The sequence below is a fragment of the Salmo trutta genome, chromosome 2 (assembly GCF_901001165.1).
Source record: "Salmo trutta chromosome 2, fSalTru1.1, whole genome shotgun sequence".
Lineage (NCBI taxonomy): Eukaryota > Metazoa > Chordata > Actinopteri > Salmoniformes > Salmonidae > Salmo > Salmo trutta.
Genome location: NC_042958.1, coordinates 61066152 through 61078662, shown reverse-complemented (window position 1 = coordinate 61078662; position 12511 = coordinate 61066152). Strand labels below are relative to the sequence as shown.

The window sequence follows — 12511 nt, the reverse complement described above, 5'->3', positions numbered from 1 at the left end:
AGTAGAGTAGCTCAGGGGATAAAGGTGATAGTAATCAAAGTCTTAGCCCAAAAACACAAGTGCATGGAGTTTGGGCTCATACTGTGTAAATTGTTAGAAAGTATTTTGTTTTATTCTTGTTTTGAACATAGCTTCATACCTAATTTGTTTAACCCTTTCACATACCAAAGCAGGTTAATTTCCCTATCCCTATAGGTGTACACACAACATATTGCAGATCTATATGTCTGAAGTGAATTTAACATGTTGTACATATCTTTACACATCTTGGTATTATGGGAGGACAACAAACTCTGCTGTTTGTGTTACAGATGTGTTCATTTGAGAAAAGGGCTATACCACAGTCCAATCCAAGATCATTAACCAAGACCCAGGATGAAGAGACCCAGCCTTGTAGGGAACAGCAAGTACTTAACAGTTGATATACCCTTTGTAAATGGACATCTTGCAACCAAATATCCTAGCTCATATTGGAGAAAGGGTACCTTTAAAAAATTGGAAATGTGAATTAATTATTTTGGGGTTTGATGTGTACTAAAGGGAGAGATAATTTAAAACCCCAAAGAAGACACAATTTGACCACAGGTTCCTCATTTCTCTGGTCACTGGATCATATTTCAAGAGAATCTGAAACCAAACAACTTCTCTTAGAAAATGGCCTATGTGGGATCGATATTAGTCAAACGTTTATTCTAGTGTCAAAATGTACTACAAAGTGTAAATATGATCATGTTGGTCATAAAGTCAGTCTCATCCAAAATTGAGATTTGCAAGATAATTAGGGAAAAAATATGTATTTTGCTGAATGAAGGGTAACTTAACAGTTTTGCTTTTATCTCAAAACCTGCCAAAAAAACTAAAACCTAGCAAAAACCTAAAACTGACCCTGACCTTCACCAAAACCTTAACCTAACTTTAATCCCCCCAAAATGATTATGAAATGAAATATCGGTTTGGGTGTGAGGCATGCCCTTATAGCTTTTCCCCATTTCCTAATGAGGAGTTGAAACCAAGGCTAAATCAGGAAGTTCAGTTCCCTTTAAAGGCTGACTGCATTTCCTGATTTGGCTTTGTTTGAGACTTGGTTTATTAAGAAATAGCAGCCATAGAGCCCCACAGAAGAGGTGTCATAATACCCATAAAACAAGGTGGTCAAACAGCAAAATGGTTCCAATCATTTTTTCACCATTCATTTTTAAATTAGCATTTCATAAACCGCTCTGTGCTCACAGGGGAAAAAACTGCCTCCAAATTCCCTCTATTTGTGTTACTACCTGGACCTACCATTTGGTTTTGAAGTATTGAAACCAAACCATATGATTTGAATGAAAAGTATTTTAATAAACATGAAAAGGTGAATGTAAGCATTGCTCATCATTTCAAATAGGCTACATGTCATATTAAACAGCATATAAACACCGGAAAGCAGGAAAGCAGGACAGCAGCGGAAAATATTCTCTCTACACTTGCAGAACCACTGGGGACCCTAAACACCCTTTTAGCCACTCTTGCCAGGGTTTTATGAAAAATAACCCAATCAATAAATTACACAATGAAAATGGGACAATATTTTCATGTTGCACATCTTTTAGTTGCCTCAATGTATAGTTGGTTCGAGGTTTTGAAATCATTGAAATTTGGAGCTATTGACCTTTTAAAAAGTATCCCATGTATATTGTGTAATTTACTGATGGTCCCTAACTAGCCCATAGGGATTTCATATGTCACACCAAATTTACCATGGGTATTATGATCAGAATGGTCATTTGCATCTGTGCTCAGAATATAAGATTACTTGGGTGCTGCCAGCTGTGGGCATGAGGGAAGAATTCTATAAACCCAACCCACGGGAAAACGTACAATACCCTTCATTCTGTGACACCTTGTTTTCGTATTATTTTGCAAATCTCCGTTTTGGATGAGACCGACTTTATGACCAAAATTATCATATTTACACTGTAGTCAATTTTGACAGTAGAATACATGTTTCTTACTCATATCAATGCCACATATTACATTTTCAAAACGAGAAGTTGCTTTTGGATGCATTCGCTCTTGAAGTCAGCCGTTTTCAAAACCTCAATAGGAAAAATTATTCAGCGCAGATATACGACTAGACTTCGGTTGTTCAGACAATATTATATACCTGTTGTATTCAGTGCATGTGACAAATACAACTGATTTGATTTGAATAAAATAAAGTAACTTCTAATGTCCAAACTACAATGTAAAATGGCACATGTGGAAAGTCACTGGTAGACTTGGCCCTACATTTAGAGACACTTGTGAATCTTAAAAATGTGATTCATATTTTTCTTCATGCTCGTTAACCAAGAACATATTAGATGAGGTTGCTGGTGCTCGGGTGGCCAAGGTGTTGCGCAGTCCTTGTGGATTCTCAGGGGCCTACAGGCCATATAAATCAAAGTGTAGGTCAACATTCCCCTAAAATATTTAAAAAGTCCCACCTTGCCTCCTTTAATAAAAATGTAAACACGCCAAATCGAATAAAATCACTTTTCTAAACATAAGGCCAAAATATCATTTTTGTTGTTGTAAAACACAGGCAGACCACAGAGCTGAATTTGAATGGTCTGGAATGTTACGCAGCACGAGAAGGATACCCAAGGATCATCCCCCCTCCCAACGCCCACGCACGCGAGAGGGGGGAGAAAGTGCTTTGTCAATGTGGACAGACGACGCTGGGAGCTGCAGAGATTGAAACAAAGTTTACCAATATCTCTCTCGGAATAAACAAAAAAAAGCTGATCTGTTGGATTGTAAACATTGTTTCAATACTCCCTTCGTCGTGGACGGGGACACTGAAATACAGTAAGTCACGTCGCTACTTTGTAACCCTAACCCTGTGTGGCACTGCTGAACTCGAATGACAACCGTTTCGTCGCTGAGATAGCAATAGCCGTGACTTGAATATCGTCTTCTATGCAACAAGTTGTGGTCTTGAATGGGGTTTTAACTGAAGATATTCCGTTCCAATATTTACACGCTATAGCTACAGAGCACGTATAGTTAGCCTAGTTAAGCATTTAAAAAAAAAAAAAATTAGCAGGCAACTTTCTTCGTTTTCTATGCGCTATGGTGCTCGAGCCAATATTCACTGTCGTTGTGATTCCCTGGTCTACCGTTTGGTAAGAAACGATCGAAAATTGACTTACGCACATTTTAATTTTAACGTTGTCTACCGAAGATTACAGCTACGATTTGGTTAATTCAAGGTCCAGGAAGCTATAAAACATCATCCTAGTACTAGTGAGAAAAAAATAAAATACAAATCACAGTTGACCAATTTTTGCATTAATCCGCAGCCACGGCCTAAATTATTTTGGATGAAATAAATGTATCCTAGTCTACATGTGCTTTCCAAGAAATGCAGGATTTGCCCACACTGTAACTCATAAGAGACATACATTATCGATCATTTTCCTGTTTTTGGCGAATCAATAATCAGATACTACTAGCCTAGATTGCAACATGCACTCTCTATTTTTGTAAAAACCGATAAACAGTAATGTAGTTTTGAGTTTGCCCCTTGTCTGGGTGGTGAAGACCGTTATGATAGCCTCACCACAACATCATTTCACCTTCTGTGATTTCTAGTCAATAATTGTTGTTTTTGTGCCTCAAAAGTTTCTTCTTAATTTTCTTCATCTTTCAGACTTTCAACCCTTAATGCATTTTAGCGCTGACATTTTTGGGGAAGTAGTTAACCATGATGGTAAGACTGGCCCTTCACCTGGTTGCAACATACGCTGTCTGCCTGTCTGTGTGTCTGGTTGCGTCAGTCTGGGGAGATCCCTGCCTCATCATCAGTGAAGTCAACGCAGACAACCCCAAACTGGACACCACTGAGTTTGTTGAGCTCTACCACACCAGTGGCCAGAGGGCCTCACTGGAAGGCTACACCCTGGTGTTCTACAATGGAAACGGCAACATAGCCTACAAAGTACTGGACCTGAAGGGCCACACCACAGATGACCGGGGCTTCTTCCTGATTGGCTCGGTGGACATGCAGCCAAAACCGGCCATCCCCCTCCCACCCAACACCGTCCAGAATGGCCCAGATGCCATCGCACTCTACCACACGTCTGCGGCACGCTACGGGGAGAAGATGAACGCCACAGCCGTGGGGCTGGTGGATGCCATCGTGTACATGACGCGGCGGTCCGGGGGCGCAGAGGTCCTGGCTGAGACGTTGACCCCTGGGGAGTCGGCCTTCGTGGAGGACGAGGGGGCCCACGAGGGGGACGAGTCCATCGAAAGGTGCCTGATCTCTGGGGAAAGCTGGGGCTTCCAGGTGGACCTGCCATCACCTGGCCAACGCAACCGCTGCATCCCCCCTGATCCCAGCACTGCCACCACGCGTATCAGCGAGCTGAAGCTGGGAGGGGGGCAGGTGGACGGGTTTGTGGAGCTAAGCGAGTCCCAGGCTGCAGGGCCTCTGGTGCTGCTGGTGCTGGACGGGCGGACAGACACGGTCAGCGAGAGTGTCGACGTGCACACCTCCAGGGAAGGCCTGATCTCCATCACCATCGACAAGAACAACATGAAAGGTCAGTGAACCTGTACCTGGAGGAGCTCCTACTGGTCTTCAGGGCTGAGAAAAGCTTCATATCTCTTCATTGGGAGGTCTTGCAGAGATTTCTATGAGTCGAGGAGCTGGACCTGTGTATTTTGTGTGTGAAATTATATCTACGCAAATTGTTTCACATCCTGTGTATGAAAAGTGCCGTGTTTGTTGGTGTGAAAGCTATGTTGAGTGATTAAGTTCTACTATGTTATACATCAGGAGATGAGTCGGGGGCAGTGGCGTTGTACAGTGGCAAGGCCTCTGACTTCCCTGTAGGCAGCCCCCTGAGCCAGACGCAGCCCCTAGATGCCTTTGTGTTCGCTGGACCAGGAAACCAACCCAGCGCCAACCTCACAGAGACCCTTATACCAGGCAGACAGCCCTATCAGCTCAGCGCCAGGTAATCCACCCATCCATACTCATCCAGCCACCCATCCATCTATTTATCTGTCTTAGGCTGAAGTACTAACCTTGCTGGTCTTTCTCAGGTTTGGGGAAGGAGGCCTCTACCTCAGTCGCTGTGGTGTGGCCAGTTGGACCAGAGACCCTGTTGTATTCTGGGAAGCGCCACAAACCCCCGGACAGCCCAACCAGTGCCCATGGCCAAAGATCTGCCCTCACGCCACTGGTGAGTGTTACATATTTCTCTATCACATTGACACCTTTACATTGGGGATGCTTTCGATTGGTGATACACATTAGTGCATATAGGCAAATCGATTAGCTTCTAATCAATCATAGCCAATTAAATTCAATAAACATTTAGGATAATGAACATACATTGAATAGAATAGAATTGCTATCTAACAATGTGTTTACAAACACGGGTATAAGAGCAATTTAATGTAAATAGTTACCAAATTGAAGAGACGCTACTATTTGGATAAATTATATTGAGTTTTGACCTGTTGCTATTTGGTAAATCTCCTTTTTCCGCTCTTCAGTGGTCCCTGGGGGTACGGAAGTGCCCCCTCACCTCCCTCCCTGGGGTCGGGGAGACTTTCTGATCAGCGAGGTAAATGCTGACAACCCGGGCTCAGCCGAGGATGGCGAGTTCATCGAGCTGTGGCACCCGTCGGGCCGCCGCGTCTCTCTGCAGGCCGTGTGGCTCCTCCTGTTCAGCGGACACAACAGCAAGCCCTACCGCGAGATCAGCCTCACAGGCCACTTCACCACTGCCCAAGGCTACTTCCTGGTGGGCAGTGATAGGCTGGTCCCGGCCCCCTCGATCCGCCTGCCACCCAACACCATCCAGAACGGACCGGACGCAGTGGCCCTGTACCGCAGCCCCTTCGGCCCGCCCTCTGCCTTTCAGACAGGGATCCCCACCCAGGGGTTGCTAGACGCGGTGGTGTACCGGCTGAGAGGCTCAGACAAGGACACCCAGGAGCTGAGCGACGCGTTGACCCCAGGACAGCTCCCCCTGCTGGAGGACTCAGAAGTGCAGCCCGGAGACGAGGCCTTGAGCCGCTGTAACGGCCTCCTGCCCGCCGACCAGTCTGCTTTCGTGGTGAGGACCCCTTCCTGTATTACATCAGCAGAGGCTATTTTCCAGAGTCCCTTAGCTATGGTACACTGAACAAAAATATAGACACAACATGTAAAGTGTTGGTCCCATGTTTCATGAGCTGAAAAAGATCCCAGACATTTTCCATACGCACAAAAAACGTATTTCTATCAAATTGTGTGTGCAAATTTGTTTGCATCCCTGTTAGTGATAATTTCTCCTTTGCCAATATAATCCATCCAGCTGACAGGTGTGGCATATAAAGAAGCTGATTAAACAATATGATCATTACTAGGGTTGCACATTTTGGGGAATATTCAGAGGTGGAAACTTTCTGTGGGAATATATGCAAATTAATATTAATACCAATTAAATGTAGATGTAATATTTATTTATTTTTTATTTCACCTTTATTTAACCAGGTAGGCTAGTTGAGAACAAGTTCTCATTTGCAACTGCGATCTGGCCAAGATAAAGCATAGCAAATAGACACATATAACAACACAGAGTTGCACATGGAATAAACAAAACATACAGTCAATAATACAGTAGAACAAAAGAAAACAAAAAGTCTATATACAGTGAGTGCATATGGAGACAGAAACGTAAACCCTTTACCTTATCATAAGTAGACCTAATTACAAATGATTAAATCCTTCCAATATAAATTAAAAAAAACATTTAGTTACGAATTTAACTTTAATTAAATGAGTTGACTCTTCACATGGGATGATTTCACTGAACAACAAATGAAAGGGAATATTGAATGATCCCCAATGATCCATCGCATCTCCCAAAAACGTTTTCAACATACATCTGTAAAATGATAGTCTAGAAACTAAAGCTTTGGTTGTCTTCCTCTCTGGCTTCCATGTCTTCTCCCTGGACCTCCTCAATGTCCACCTCTTGAACATCAGACTCTGAGGCCTCATCTTCACTGTCACTTTCCAACCTTGTTGAGGTTAGCTCGTGGTCATGCTCAAAAAGCCTCATATTTGCCCAGATGGCAACCAGTTTTTCAACCCTTGTATTGGTCAGCCTGTTGCGTACTTTGGTGTGTGTTCCCAAACAAGGACCAGTTTCGCTCTGAGGTGGCTGATGTTGGTGGGATTTAGAGGATGATGGAGGCAACAGGGGAAAGAGCCTCAGATCCACAAAGTCCATTCCACCAGGTGACTGATGAGATATGTTGGCACGACTGCCATACTGCACCTCCATCCCAAAGCCCTTGCTTGGAAGTGTACTTCGCCAGACTGCCAAGAACCTTGCCCTCAACCAGGCCAAGGTGGCGAGACACGGTAGTGATGACACTATAGGCTTTGTTGATCTCCGCACCAGACAGGATGCTCTTGCCAGCATACTTGAGGTCCAACATGTACGCTGCGGTGTGTATGGGCTTCAGGCAGAAGTCTTCACGCTTTTTGATGTATTTCAGAACTGCAGTTTCCTCTGCTTGGAGCAACAGTGAAGTGGGCAGGGCAGTACGGATTTATTTTCTTACATTACAAGCCGAGTCTAAACATCAGACAGGATGGCATTGTCTCCCTCAATCCGTGCAATGGCTACTGCTATAGGTTTCAGGAGTTTCAGTCTGCTTACCACTCTCTCCCAAAATACATCATCCAGGAGGATCCTCTTGATTGGGCTGGCCATATCAGCAGACTGTGATATGGCCATTTCTTGGAGAGACTCCTTCCCCTCCAGGAGACTGGAGACTATTGCTGGGCAGGTTCAATGTGGTGCTCTTATTCTTCTCACTTTGCTTTGTGAGGTAGATTGCTGCTATAACTTGATGACCCTTCACATACCTAACAATTTCCTTGGCTCTCTAGTAGGGTATATCCATTGTTTTCAGTGCCATGATGTTCTTGAGGAGCCGATTCAATGCATGAGCAGCACAGCCTCTGGGTGTGATGTTAGGGAAGGACCAAGCAGCCTTCATGTTCGCAGCATTGTCTGTCACCAGTGCAAATACCTTCTGTGGTCCAAGGTCATTTTTGACTGCCTTCAGCTCATCTTCAATGTAGAGACCGGTGTGTCTGTTGTCCCTTGTGTCTGTGCTCTTGTAGAATACTGGTTGAGGGGTGGAGATGATGTAGTTAATTATTCCTTGCCCACGAACATTCGACCACCCATCAGTCTACTTTCTCTATGATTTGCTTGACTTTCACTTGAACTCTGTTGAACTCTGCATCCAGCAAATGAGTAGATAAAGCATGTCTGGTTGGAGGAGTGTATGCTGGGCGAAGAACATTCAGAAATGTCTTCCAATACACATTGCCTGTGAGCATCAGATGTGAACCAGTTGCATACACAGCTCGAGCAAGACATTCATCAGCATTTCTCTGACTACGTTCCTCCATTGAGTCAAAAAAACTTCTGATTCAGGAGGACCATGCGCTGCTGCTATCGATAAGGTGTCTGATTCATCATTTTCAGCTCAAATAGAAGTAGAAGGACTTTTGTCAGAGGTTGCTTGTTGTGAGTGCTGAGGGAACTTTATGCACTTGGCCAGATGATTCGGCATCTTTGTTGCATTCTTCACATATGATTTGGCACAGTATTTGCAAATGTAAACAGCTTTTCCTTCACATTAGCTGCTGGTAAATGTCTCCACACAACAGATAGTGCCTGTGGCATTTTCCTGTAAAGATGATAAAAAATGAGTTAAAAAAAACAAATACAATTCCATGTACATATAAATTGTTAAGCAGTTAGATTAAACAACTCCTTTGTAAGATAAATGTTTTTAAATGAAACATGTATGGAAAAAGGTGAATTAACACTCCTTAGGCTCAAGCAAGCTAAAACCCACATGGTAGCAAAAACTAACTAGCAGAAACTGTTAACAAGTTAGAAATGATTTAAACACACATTGCTGTAGGCTACAATTTACTAGTTAACAAAAAATCATGTATGTCACATAAAATATATTCACCCCACCCAGTATTGTAATCCAAACTTACTAGATAGCATGTAGTCCTTGGCTCAGACAGTGTAGTAGTGTGGGCTCAATAGCGTCTCATTAGTGTGCAAGATCTTGAGAATCATCTGTACATGTGATGGAAGAATGCACTGTGCCTGCAGAGGGTTGCAATTCCATTGAATTGGGGGATAGTTTAACCAAAATATGCCACAAGACCTAGAATTGCCTTATGTGTATCCCACAAAAAAGGGTCACTGTTATAAGATAACTTTTTTGTTGAATTTAAGCAGAGTTCCTCAAATTCCCGGGCTTAACTTCCCATGGAAAATTTACGGAAAATTAACTGAAATTTACCGGAAAGTTTCCGACCCTTTGCAACCCTAATCATTACATAGGTGCACCTTGTGCTGGGGACAATAAAAGGCCACTCTAAATTGTGCAGTTTTGTCACACAACACAATGCCACAGATGTCTCAAGTTTTGAGGGAGAGTGCAATTCACATGCTGACTGCAGTAATGTCCACCAGAGCTGTTGCCATATAATAGAATTAGTTAATTTCTCTACCATATGTCGCCTCCGACATCGTTTCAGAGAATTTGGCTGTACTTCCAACCGCAGGCCACGTGTATGGCGTTGTAGGGGCGAGTGGTTTTCTTATGTCAACGTTGTGAGCAGAGTGCCCCATGGTGGTAGTGGGGTTATGGTATGGGCAGGCATAAGCTATGGACAACCAAGACATTTGCATTTTATCGATGGCAATTTGAATGCAGAGAGATACCGTGACGAGATTCTGAGGCCCATTGTCGTGCCATTCATCTGCCGCTTCAGCATGATAATGCACAACCCCATGATGCAAGGATCTCTGCACGATTCATGGAAGCTTAAAATGTCCCTGTTCTTCCATGGACTGCATACTCACCAGACATATCACCCATTGAGCATGTTTGGGATTCTCTGGATCGACGTGTACGAGATCGCGTGTTCCAGTTCCCGCCAATATCCAGCAACTTCGCACAGCCATTGAAGAGGAGTGGGACAACATTCCACAGGCCACAATAAACAGCCTGATCAACTCTATGCAAAGGAGATATGTTGAGCTGCATGAGGCAAATGGTGGTCACACCAGATAGGGGTGTGGCTCACCATCTTTTTTTTTTTAAAGGTACCAACCGATGCATATCTGTATTCCCAGTCGTGAAATCTATAGGTTAGGGCCTAAAGAATTCATTTCAATTGTCTGATTTCCTTATATGAACCTTAACTCAGTAAAGTATTTGAAACTGTTGCATTTTATATTTTTGCTAAAACAACCATAATATGCCATGCCCTTTGTCCTCAAGGATACTTGGTCTTTTCACTATAAAATATATCTCTCTTCCAATTTTTTGTTAACTTATTGGAATGGAACAACTATAAATCAAATGTATTGTTCATATACACATGGTTAGCAGATGTTATTGCAAGTGCAGCAAAATGCTTATGCCGAGTACTCGGACAAAACAAGTATTGTAACGGATATGGAGAATTTCCCAAATACGAATATGACTCGGGTATTTTTGTAATTATCCGTGATTGGGGGAAAAAAAGAAATTTCCAGCTGCCAGCACGCATCTCTCTCTCCCTCAAACAGTGTGAAGTGCTGTGTGCTCCAAACAGCTATTGGCTAGTTCTTCTGTCTGTAAAGAAACGTGGCGGGGTATCAGTTGAGCCTGCCGCAACGATTGGATTAGAACAAGCCGCTCTCCCTCGGCTCTCATTTTCCCCGGACAGACACTCACACAGTCAGTCGTCTTAGGGCACAAGTCTCCCCTTCTCTTTAACATTGTGTATAAATCAGAATCCGTAGCTAGTCGTGTAGTTCAATCTAGTTATTTCCTGTCGACTTTGCTCAGGCTATATGGTGGTTTTAGTCTGTCTACTAGGGGTTGTTTAGTAGGCCTTCTTTTTCTGTCCGTTGCTGACGTCATCTGTCGTGGTCCAAGCCACTGCATGCTGGCTTGCTATTATTATTTCTTCTCACCCAGGCAATTTTACCGAGCGTCAGATCATTAGAAAGTAAAATGACAAATGTAGATTGTTTGTTTTTATTTTGATTGATCAAATGTTGTGGCATAAGAAGTTTTGCTTCTCTCAAAAGTGAAACAACATACGGGGCAAGCAAATTAGCCCAGCTTCATCTCTAAATCTGTGTCTGGAATAAATGCAGACAGTAGAAGCCAGCCATGCATTAGGCTATTTATTAGCCGTCGTTGATAATTGGACTAAGTAAGTAAATCATGTGCCTTTTCGTATGTCGGGTCGTTTAACAATGTGTGTGAAGGAACATAACGATGTGCTCTGAGATGCACTCTGAGTGATAGTGCAGTGATGTGTACTTGTGGTATAGGCTTTACCGGCATTTGAACCACACTTCGGGGTTTTCCGATCACGAGTAAATCTGAGTATCCAACATCGGCACAACCCTGCTCTAACCAGTTGTATTTTGCTCGTTGTTTGGCTATTGCGTAACTAGAAAGAAAGCATTTACTTATCTGGCATCTTCCTGTGTACTAGAAAGAAGATATTTGGGACGTTGCCCCAGTCTGTCTATTAGATAGCCATGGCACCTGTTCAATTGGCAAGCTATTGTACCATTGAACGCCTATCAATTCTATTGTTCTTCAGGTGGCCCCACCCACACCTCTGAGGGAGAACTCTTGTCCCCGTCCACCCCCTCCCCCTGAGGGCGTGGTCATCAGTGAGGTGGGCGGTGCTCGCTGGACCAACCACAGCCGGCAGAGGGGGTTTGTGGAGCTGCTAGGACCGCCCCTGACCTCTCTACAGGGCCTGGTCCTGACAGTGTTTGAAGAGAATCGCACCGGTACGACCATGGCCCTACCCCTGACCAGTATCACCGACCACAACGGCTTCTACCTCATCGGGAACGTCACCGGAGCAGGTGAGAGCAGGGTGATGTTCACTAAAAAATGGTGTGAAGCGGGGAGGGACTATTTGCACAACATTTTGAAACGTTTTGTTGCCCTAATAAACAGTAACCTGGAAAGATAAACGGAACAAATAAAACAAAAAGTGTATATTTCTCTCACACGTTCCCTCCCTCACCTGGTCTATAATCTCTCCACTATCTCTCTCACAGACCAGGTGTTTCCCGAGGGGGCCACAATTCCGGCCAATGGCGCCGTAGTGCTGTGTTCTGACACAGTCACTGTGTGTAGAGCTGGTACAACCCTAACCAACAGCACTCTCCGAGACACCCTAGTGTTCAGTAATGACCTGAGACTTCTCATTAAACTCTCAGCCACCAGAGGGCAGCAGGTGATGCCTGTACTCAGGTAGGAATGAAATTCACTTGTTTTTACTGCTGAGAATAAAACTCTTCATCAAGGTATATAGATCAAGTGAAGCTAGACAGTCTTTTCTTAGGGACCGGTTCAGTCCGATCCGCTTTAGCTGACATTTGCATAGCTGATGTTTTGACAGTGTCAGAGG

At 43.8% G+C, this 12511-nt stretch overlaps 1 protein-coding gene across 1 annotated transcript in view; it reads left to right on the top strand.

Annotated features, from left to right (window-relative positions):
• The first annotated feature begins 2629 nt into the window (after window positions 1-2629).
• The window catches only part of si:ch211-183d21.1 (uncharacterized), a 32923-nt gene continuing 23041 nt past the window's right edge, over window positions 2630-12511 (top strand). Inside the window, exons 1-7 of the mRNA XM_029709825.1 lie at window positions 2630-2832; window positions 3677-4571; window positions 4808-4988; window positions 5077-5216; window positions 5533-6098; window positions 11687-11960; window positions 12159-12354. Coding sequence (XP_029565685.1) covers window positions 3731-4571; window positions 4808-4988; window positions 5077-5216; window positions 5533-6098; window positions 11687-11960; window positions 12159-12354 — 2198 coding nt within the window. The 5' untranslated portion in view covers window positions 2630-2832; window positions 3677-3730. The remainder of the gene's footprint in view (window positions 2833-3676; window positions 4572-4807; window positions 4989-5076; window positions 5217-5532; window positions 6099-11686; window positions 11961-12158; window positions 12355-12511) is intronic.